This window comes from Cibotium barometz, chromosome 19 (assembly GCF_041138505.1).
Source record: "Cibotium barometz isolate CiBa-2024 chromosome 19, ASM4113850v1, whole genome shotgun sequence".
NCBI lineage: Eukaryota > Viridiplantae > Streptophyta > Polypodiopsida > Cyatheales > Cibotiaceae > Cibotium > Cibotium barometz.
The window spans coordinates 17,605,054-17,615,213 of NC_141064.1; the positions used below are offsets into that span (position 1 = coordinate 17,605,054).

The 10,160-nt window shown below is 42.1% G+C and overlaps 1 protein-coding gene across 1 annotated transcript; it reads left to right on the plus strand.

The window, feature by feature from the left end:
- The first annotated feature begins 2,714 nt into the window (after positions 1-2,714).
- LOC147628286 (uncharacterized) lies at positions 2,715-4,396 on the plus strand. The gene is made up of 3 exons (XM_086813364.1): positions 2,715-3,680; positions 3,882-4,054; positions 4,162-4,396. The coding sequence occupies exons 1-3, from the start codon at positions 2,886-2,888 to the stop codon at positions 4,295-4,297; spliced, it is 1,104 nt and encodes a 367-aa protein (XP_086669490.1). The 5' UTR covers positions 2,715-2,885; the 3' UTR covers positions 4,298-4,396.
- Positions 4,397-10,160: the final 5,764 nt, after the last annotated feature.

Here is a 10,160-nt window from a genome sequence, read left to right on the forward strand (position 1 = left end):
TAAACTTTGGAGATTCACTTGCCTTTAATAATGACTTCAAGTAATATGAGAGTTCTTTCTTTAATTAGGCATACATGTTTTTGTTTAGTTAATTTCTTTCTCTTGGATTTATTATACGTAAGGATAAAGACCATTAGTTTCTTTCTTGCTATATAATTGTTATTTTAAGTGATGCCTTGAAAGTGTTGTGTATTTAATGATATAATAGTTTTTCTTTTTTTAATGGTTTTTTTAGCACAAACATACAAGTACAAATGGTAAGTAGCAACTATAACATTCTTTTAGAATGTAATATTCTTTTTTAAAAGAAATTCTAAAACGTTATAGTTACTTTTAAATTTATAGAAGACACTAATAATGGAATCCCATCACTAAGGGAGAGTGTGAAGAAAGTGGGAATAAACATTGCATGTTTGATGAGGCTCGTTTCACTATAACACATCGGGCTGGTAGTGACGCATGTCGTCGCTTCTTAAGAGACACCCACCACTTTTCCATTCATTTTCCCCCTGTCGCTATGGAGGGGGTTTTGTTGTAGTGTTTGGTTACTTATGTGAAGGTTTAAAAGGCCTTGGTGTGTATTTGTTGAGATTAGCTTTATGAGTAGAGGTGAAAAGTGTAGAGTAGTGAAGTCAAGAATGATGTAAAGTGGTCACCTGAAAAGTGGTCACATGAACATTGTTAGGCACATGTTGGTGAGTAGAGGTGAAAAGTGTAGAGTAGTGAAGTCAAGAATGATGTAAAGTGGTCACCTGAAAAGTGATCACATGAAAAGTGGTCACATGAACATTGTTAGGCACATGTTGGTGAGTAGAGGTGAAAGGTGTAGACTAGTGAGGTCAAGAATGATGTAAAGCCTGGTCACATAAACTTTGCTAGCCAAATGGGGTATGCTAGTCACATGGGTTATGTCATGGAGTGCAAAGAATTGATAATGCTCTGTACTTGGCTCTCATTTTAATTGAGTGAGATTAATAAATGGATTGTGCCATGGAGTGCAAAGCATGTATGTGATTAATGCTCCTAGAGCTATTAAGTATGTACTTGGATTTCATTTTAAGAGAGTAAGATTGATAAATGGATTGTGAGTTTATCTTACCAAGCCTCTTCTTTAATTAAGTGTAAGTTATCTTTATTATTTAGAATGAAGCTTATTATTTTCTATGACCCATCCTGATCACATAATTTCCAACATATGGTGTCGTATTTAATATAGTATCATCTTTTTGGCTCATGGGGGAGCTGCTAATCATGATGATGTTGGTCAATGTATTCATTCATCAATTGATCAAAGCGTCAAGATTTAATATTTATCTTCCATGTCTTTTTTTTTGCATTTTGGTTCACCTTTAAACTATATGCTGATATTTCTAAGCTTGCACATGATGTTATAAAAGTTGATAGTAGTCTCCTTGGTTTGTATTCGAAATAAGAAATTTTTACTTTAAGGCTACTCCAATTGTCATAATAGCTTTTTGATATATTCTTCATTAGATAGTCACCCTAGAAGGAGGTTCAAGCTTGTGTATAAACCCTATTAATATCAAACCCACTTAATGGCACAAAAATCAAGCTAGCCCAATAGAAAAATAAGGCCCTAGTGGCAATACATGTTTATATGCAGTATTTAATTTATAATATGAAATAGATTAAATATATGCATGTGTATATCTAAACTTATGTAATAGAAATATTTTATAGTAATGTAATATTAATGTTTATGTATGGGGATTTATGTTTATTCACATATACGATTATGAATTTAATATTAACAAAATATATTTTTATTGTAATATTTATATTATTATTTTCTTTTCTTAATGAATTTTAAATAGTCATGATACTATAATACACATATTAATATCTTATGTAATTTAATTATGTTACTAATTCTAATTAAATGTTTACATTTTTGTATATCCTTCATTTAATATTTATGTTATTTTTATATATGTTATCCCTGTGTTTATAATTATGTTACTATTTCTAATTTAAAGGTTTATAAACATTTATGTTACCTACCACAAATGTAGCCTTTCAGTTTTAACTCTTTTTTCCTAATAACAAATAAGAGATCCCCTATCCCAAAACCTTAGAACAAAACCTTGGCCTATCTATTATATTGATATTTAATCTAGAGCCTCCCCTACCCTACCACCTCACAAGCCTAGCTATTCTATTTGTATTTAATATAGAACCCCGCCTTCCTTTTACAAATCTAAAACAAGTAGTTCATTCATGTAATTATTTTCAATCACATTATTTTTGCACGGATAGCACATTAGACATATGAACTAACATGACTTATCAACCAACATCACACTCACTAGAGGATAGATGCCATAGGCATATTATATTTATTTAAGAGAAAGGGGTCTCATTTGAAGAGGTTGGTCACCCTTCAAAATGATGGGTTTAGTAGAAGTAATCGTCTTTTTAAGATTTACCTTATTTTTTGACTGTCACTCAAAATAAGTGGCTGTATTTTACGGTCAAAATGCCAATCAAAATGCCGAGAACGAGCATGACTTCGTCAAGGAGCAACCTTGGGGGCACTCACCCACCGATGAGATGAGTCTAATATTTGGGGGGCACTGACCCACCACCAATGAGATGTAGTCTTAATATTTGGGGGGGTAAATGACGCATGGGTGATGAAATTGTAAAAGTGTGACCACATATTCCATGGACAAAGTGGAAACCAAACAACGTACGAGTTGATGCCCGGGCCTGTCTTCTCGTTTCGGCCGTGAGCTCGCCTGCCTCTCATAGCTTGCATCGTGCTCTCCTGTCGTCTCTCTCTCTCTCTCTCTCTCTCTCTCTCTCTCACACTCGCTCACAGGCACGAGTGCGCGATAGAGCCCGCCTTTGCACGCGCAGATACCATGCTTCTGCGTAGCTCCTCTTCCCCGATCCTCAGCTCTCTCACCTCCCACGGCGACCTGTTTCTCGAAGCCGACCATGAGAGCTCCCCTCACAGACTAATTCGCGCCCCTCATCGCACTCCGCCCATCAATAGCAACAGAGGCGTGTCTTCTTTGCACAGCGCCTTCTCCGACCCTGATGCCGTGAAGTCCCTCCCTCGCATGCGGAGGGCCCACTCCGACGGGGACTTGAAAGGCTTAGGCTGTCGGCAAGCGTCTGCTGCCGACGGGAGCGCAGAGAATTGCTGGAGGTGTCACAGCTACACCAAGTCCTCCATCGCAGAAGTCGAGGAGGAGGAGGAGGAGGAAAGCGAGTCGACGACGGCAGAATATTCTGCTGGTGTGAGGCCTAGGAGCCCTGGTCTTGAGGAGGAGAAAGACTCTCGGATCAAAGCATCTACAACAAGGGTTTTGTCACGCGGGTTTCGAATGGAAGACGGTGAGTATCACTCCAGCAGGATGATGAGCTCCACAGAGCACCCCTTGCTGTGCAACTCCAAAGGGTGCCGCCCATTAGCAGCGAGTGAGAACTTGGGCGCCATGCACATGGCCAGCGGCCTAGGCATCTGCATGGGAGCAGAAAACTCTAATAACAACGGAGGAGGAGGCAGCGGCGGAGACTATGGTGGTGGTGGTGGGCCAAGTGGTAGCTTCCATGGCGATTCAGACATGACGGAGGCATACTACCACAAGCTTCTGCAAGCTGACCCTCAAAACCCATTGCTCCTCAGGAACTATGCCCAATATCTCTCAGAGGTAATTTCTCATGTTTTTAATCTTCTTTGATTCTTCCATATAATGGTTCTCTTCAGTGCCTTCTTCCAGTAAAATCTATGTTTTCCCCCTCGTTATCAAGTGTATGTGCTTGTGCTTGTATTTGGTCTCTTCTTCAAAGCTCTTCTTTTGCCTACTACTACTACTAGATGCTCACTGAGACTCCTTGTGCATGCTACTCAGGCAAAGCATGATTACAAGAAATCAGAAGAGTACTATGAGCGCGCTATCTTGGCGTCTCCCAATGATGGAGAGGTGCTCTCTAAATATGCCAAGCATGTGTGGGATGTGCACAATGACTGCGACCGGGCTGGGAGCTACTTTGAGCAAGCTGTGAAGGCCACCCCGGATGATTGGTATGCATTTGTATAGGATCTCAGCAGTTTTGAGGTCTTTTAAGGGTTAGTAATTGCATTGCACACGAGGGAACCCTTACTAATGAATTTTTGTTGTGTGGTTGCAGTTATGTGTTGGCATCTTATGCTTCCTTCCTTTGGCAGTCAGAGGACGATGAAGAAAATGATGAGATCCCACATACAGTGCTCCCAGCTGTGCATGGAGTGTCTGATGGATTTCTCCCCTTGATTGCATCAGCCTAAAGCCATTCAGGATTCAAGATCTATCATTACTCAGGTGCCAGACATGGTGTAGGGTGAGTCTTTTTCTCATATTCATTATGTCAAGCCTGTTTCCTTTTTTGGTGCCCTTCTACTTCAGAATACGCAGCGGTCAAGCGAGACCTAACCTAGCAGGGTGCTCGCCCATCATTCGTGGTATCATCTTCTCCACACTTGTAACAAGGGTTCTACATTGGGTCTTGTTTGCCTTCCCAACCAAATATCGTTGGATGGTTTCGAGCAATTGTAGGAGTCGTATAAAACACCCCACACAGGGTAGATGTTCCCAAGACTGCAACCAAAAGGTTCATTTCATTTCTGCACTTGCTCTCTCGATTCATCAGGGCTCACCTTGCACAATCATGACAGTGAAATTTGGAAGAAGGCTCAAAATATGCAGACTTAGAAGAAGTGGACCACAACAATAACCAGTGGTGGTGATGTGGATTGGAGGAGATGCTTGGCTTAGAATTGGCACTAAAAAGGACAAAAGGGGAACCCATGCCAAAGATGCTGCCCTCCAGTGGTGAGAAGGTAAGGGCATATATTAAACAATGTTCAAAAGTGATTTCAAAGCGAGTGCCCACCATGTAAGTACATTATCACATGTTACATAGAATCCATCTTTGAATATCTCTAAGGGCCCAATGTGGACTTACATATGGCTTTCAAGATAAGAAAGCAAACACAAACTACAAGCACACAAGAACACATACCACTTTGAAAGTATGCAGTGCAGATTTGTGGTTTACATATGACATTCATTCTTAGAAAGCATACCCATAATTCAACCCTCCAAAAAATAGATTTGTGGATTTACATATGACCTTCAATCCTATAAAGCATACCCATGATGCAACCCTTCCAAGAAATAGACAGCATTGATATGCCCACCCACATTTACTAGTTCAAAGAAAAGCCTCTCTCGCAGTATCATAGTATGATGGCATGGGCATGAACCAGAATGCTTGGGCAATTATGTGTATAGTGCGAGGAAGATGTAGGGATTTGATAGCACATTGACGTGTTAATTGATGCATGGCAAGGCATATGACATGGCTAGGCTAGTTACATCTTTCTATGAAGTATTGTTCTCGCGCATAGGTTGTGTTAATCACTTTGTAGATTAACATGGTTTCATCGGCCCGTTGAGACCTATCGTAAGGTGCATCTTTTTCTATAAGATGGTGTTGGACTTTATACAGTAGTCCTACCATGAGCTTAATGTCAAATGGAGAATTGACAAACTTCTCCAACGGCCTTACTTGTTACCATATTATAGTAGTGATGTGTGTGAACACACTTAGGACCGCCGGGGCACTTTTTCCCTCACTAGGAGGTTTTTTCCCCCGTGCATTGTATATATGCCCATTATCTTCTAGGGCTTGTTATCTTTCATTTTTGGCACTCATAATATACTACTGTGTTGTGCTCAAGCTTCCTCATCTTCTTGAAGTTGTGTGTGCATTCCTGCAACCCTAATTCCAACAATTGGTATCAGAGCAGGCTTCCTCCTCCCGGGCAGCATCACCGGCACCTGCCGCTTCATCTCCTCCGATTGCGACGAGGTTTCACGAGCGTCTGCAGGTTAGTATATGCCGTGGGCAAGCCCGTAGGGCTTGTTCGTTTCAGAATTTTGATCTGAAGTCATTTCGCCCTCCGTTTTTGCATTCCAAGTACTGTGCAGGCAAAATCGTCCTACTGTGCAGATTTTCTGTCAAGATTAAAATCTGCAGGACAGGTGCCCATTCGTCTGTTTTGGGCTGTGCTACATAGCACAGGTCGATTTTATACAGGTTTACCTCTTACAGACAGCCGGATGCTTGGGATGTACTTGCCACATTGTATCAGGCAAGAAATGAGGCTCGTGTTGCTTACCTCCGAAAACAGTTGGAGAGTGAGCATATGAACGAAGGTGATTCTATGGATAGCTTTTTGACAAAGATCAAGGATTTCAAAGAGCAGCTCATTTCTGCAGATGAAATCCTGTCAGACAGTTCACTTGTACAGACTGTTTTGAATGGTCTACCAGATTCTTATCAGGGTTTTGCTTCCACTCTTCGCTTGATGATGAAAGGCAATCCTAATGCCTTATCATTTGAGGAGTTAGTTTCTGTTTTGCTGCAAGAAGACCAGTCAAGGCAAAACAGGAATATTATGCGTGTCGCAGATCAAGCTTTCGTTGCTAGTCAGAGAAGCGGGAAAGGTAAAGCTGGCTTTTCTTCTAGTAAGCAGAAATCTGCAAATGCTGCGCAACCAAAGAAGGAAGACAAAGATGAGAAGAAGGGTGACAAACAGAAGACATTTTGCAAGTACTGTAAGGGAAATGATCATGTCATCAAAGCTTGTCCTAAGCTGGCTGCGAAAGAGGCTAAGAAGAAAGAGGCTGGTATGGCTGTTGCAGATGCCTCTCCTTCTAACAATGAATCTGCTAATGTTGTGCAAGATACAGAATGGGCATTCAATGCGCAGTGCAGTTATGACCCATCTTTGCATGACACATGTATGTCTGCAGTAGATTCAGATGTATGGTACTTTGACAGTGGTGCCACTAAGCATATCACCTCGCAGCGCAGTTTATTCACTTTCCTTGAGTCTGCTCCCACAGGGAATACTGTCACTTGTGCCAATAACTCCTCTTATCCCGTTAAAGGAGTTGGACAGATTGTGCTGAATGTTGCAAATTGCAACACCTTTACACTTTTTGATGCATTGTATGTGCCAGGGATCAAAAAGAATCTGCTGTCAGTCTCCGCATTTGCCAAAACAGGTTTGGTTGTAAAATTTGTGGATGACAGATGTACTGTTTATGATCTCTCTTGTGGTGACATCATTGTAGCATCTGGTTCACTATGTCGAGGGCTGTATAAGCTCAATATGGATGGCAAATGTGTAGAGGATTCAGCATGTGCTATTATGGATACGCAGGCTATTTCAAATGCAAAACTGTGGCATGCACGTTTTGGTCATCTGAATTTTGCAAGTTTGCTGCGCCTGCAGAAATCTGAAATGGTGTCTTCTTTGCCTAAGCTTGAGGCACCTGTCAAGCATGTTTGTGAGGGCTGCATATTGGGTAAAATGCAGCGTGCTTCCTTTCCCAAAGATGGATCAGTGAGAGCTGAACGCAGATTGCAGCTTGTTCACAGTGATGTTTGTGGTCCCATGCAAACTCCATCATTTGGAAGTTACCTTTACTTCGTGACTTTCATTGATGATTTTACCAGGCATGCATGGGTATATCCTTTGAAGGCAAAGTCCGAAGTGTTTTTGTGCTTCAAACAGTTTTTGGTTATGGCTGAAAATGTGTCAGAAAGTAAGATGGGCACCCTCCGTTCAGATCGAGGGGGGGAGTATATGTCTTCAGAATTTAATGCATTTCTGGCTGAGCGTGGGATAAAACACCAATGTACAGTGTCGTATACACCACAGCAAAATGGTGTGGCTGAGAGAAAAAACAGGTCTCTCATGGAAATGGCAAGATGTATGGTTAAGAGTCAAAGTCTACCACATGGTTTTTGGCTTGAGGCTGTCATGTGTGCCACTTATGTACTAAACAGGTGTCCCACCAAAGCATTACAGGTTGTCACTCCATATGAGGCTTGGCATAGCCGCAAGCCATCTGTTGGCCATTTACGTGTTTTTGGTTGCCTGGCATATGCATTAGTGCCTGTGCAACATCGCAGAAAATTGGATGACAAAGCTGTCAAATGTATTTTTGTTGGATATAGTGCTGAGAGCAAAGGCTATCGTTTGTATCATCCACAGACAAAGCGCATTTTGGTTAGCCGTGATGTTGTATTTGTGGAAGATGCAGTTCAGCCCTTGGTTTCATGTACTAAGGAGACAGATATCAGCTCACGTGATGTCTATGATACATTGTTGCCTCTTTTCAGTGGTGCACAGTCAAGTGCAATACCTCATGAGGCAGTTTTTCAGCCTATGCAGGTTTTAAATGATGGCACAGATCAGCCTATATCTGATGCAGATGTGCATGATGCACTTGAGGATGAGAGACAAGAGATTGAGGGCTCTAGGAACATGCCTAGATGGCTGGTGCAGACTTTGCGTGACAGCAAGTTGGATGCCCCTTTGTCTAGTCGCACTCGTTCTGGCTCTCATGGTGCCTCTTATGCGTCAGATTGTTATGCATTGGCTGTTTCTAGTATGTGCGATGAAAGTGAGCCTGTTTCATTTGATGAGGCACAAAGTTCAGAAAATTGGATGGCTGCTATGCAAGCAGAATACGATGCTATTATGAAGAATGGTACATGGTCTTTATGTAACTTGCCCCCTGGCAAGAAGGCCATTGGCACTAAGTGGGTATACAAATTGAAGCGTAAGCCTGATGGCACAGTGGATCGCCATAAGGCTAGGCTTGTTGCAAAAGGTTATGCTCAAGAGAAGGGCATTGATTTTGATGAGACTTTTGCTCCCACATGTCGTATGACCACTGTTCGTAGCATCTGTGCATTAGCAGCTCATAATGGTTGGAATGTACATCAGCTGGACATAAAGACTGCGTTCTTAAATGGAGATTTGCATGAGGAGGTGTATGTATCGCAGCCTCGTGGTTTCGTTCAAAGAGGGCAGGAAAACAAAGTGTGCAGGTTAAAAAAGGCTTTATATGGTTTAAAGCAAGCTCCACGAGCTTGGTATGAAAAAATACATGCATATTTGACTGCACATGGGTTTCAGAATAGTCCAACAGAAAGCACTTTGTATGTTAAACGTGTGGATGGTGTACATCTAATCATTGCTCTCTATGTCGATGACATGCTGCTCACAGGACCAAATGAGAGTCATATTGCTGATTTTAAGGCTGATTTGAATGCCTCTTTTGAGATGTCAGATTTGGAGCATTTGCATCATTATTTGGGGATACAATTTAAGCAGTGTGATGGAGGTATTGCTTTGTGTCAGACAAAGTATATTGAAACATTGTTGCGGAGATTTGGCCTTGAAGACTGCAAGCCTATTGCTACTCCAATGGAGACAGGTTTGAAGTTGAGTCTTCATGATGCTGGAGATCACTTTGATGTCACACTCTATCAGACAGCTGTTGGTTGCCTCATTTATGTATGCATTACGAGGCCAGACATTCAGTTTGCAGTCTCACAGGTGAGCAGATTTATGCATAGCCCAGGCATTAAGCATTGGCAGGCAGTGAAGCGTATCTTTCGCTATTTGAGTGGTACTCGGCATCTTGGGTTGTTTTATCCCAAGGGGGGATCATTGCCGCCAGATTTACATGCTTTTTCAGATTCTGACTGGGCTGGTTGTTATGACACGCGTGTCCACGAGTGGTTTTTGCTTCATGCTTGGAAGCTCATGCATATCATGGTTGAGCAAGAAGCAGCCTACTGTGGCCACTTCTAGTTGTGAAGCTGAGTACAAGGCAGCTTTCACAGCTACGGTTGAGTGTGTGTGGCTCAGACGCCTTATGGTTGATTTGGGTGTTGGGCAGCCATCTGCCACCACCATCTTCACTGACAGTCAGAGCGCATTGGCAGTTGCGCGGAACCCAGTGTTCCATGCTCGTACGAAGCACATTGAGGTGCACTACCATTATGTCAGGGAGAGACTCTCTGCAGGAGAGATCAGTTTGGCTTATGTGCCAACACAGGATAACCTTGCAGGCCTTTTCACAAAGGCTCTGCCTCGTGAGAAGTTCGAAGCTTTTCGCAAAGCTTTGGGCTTACTCCCTTTTGTGGATTCGTCCACATAGCTAGACACTTCCCTATACATGAGTGCTAGCTCTTGTTCACCGCATCACTCCAGGGGGGATTTGTTACCATATTATAGTAGTGATGTGTGTGAACACACTTAGGACCGCCGGGGCACTTTT

Coding starts and splice junctions, on each gene's coding strand:
- LOC147628286 (XM_086813364.1), top strand. CDS start 2,886: ATGCTTCTGCGTAGCTCCTCTTCCCCGATCCTCAGCTCTCTCACCTCC. Junction 3,681..3,881: donor ATGCCCAATATCTCTCAGAG/GTAATTTCTCAT, acceptor CATGCTACTCAG/GCAAAGCATGATTACAAGAA. Junction 4,055..4,161: donor AAGGCCACCCCGGATGATTG/GTATGCATTTGT, acceptor GTGTGGTTGCAG/TTATGTGTTGGCATCTTATG.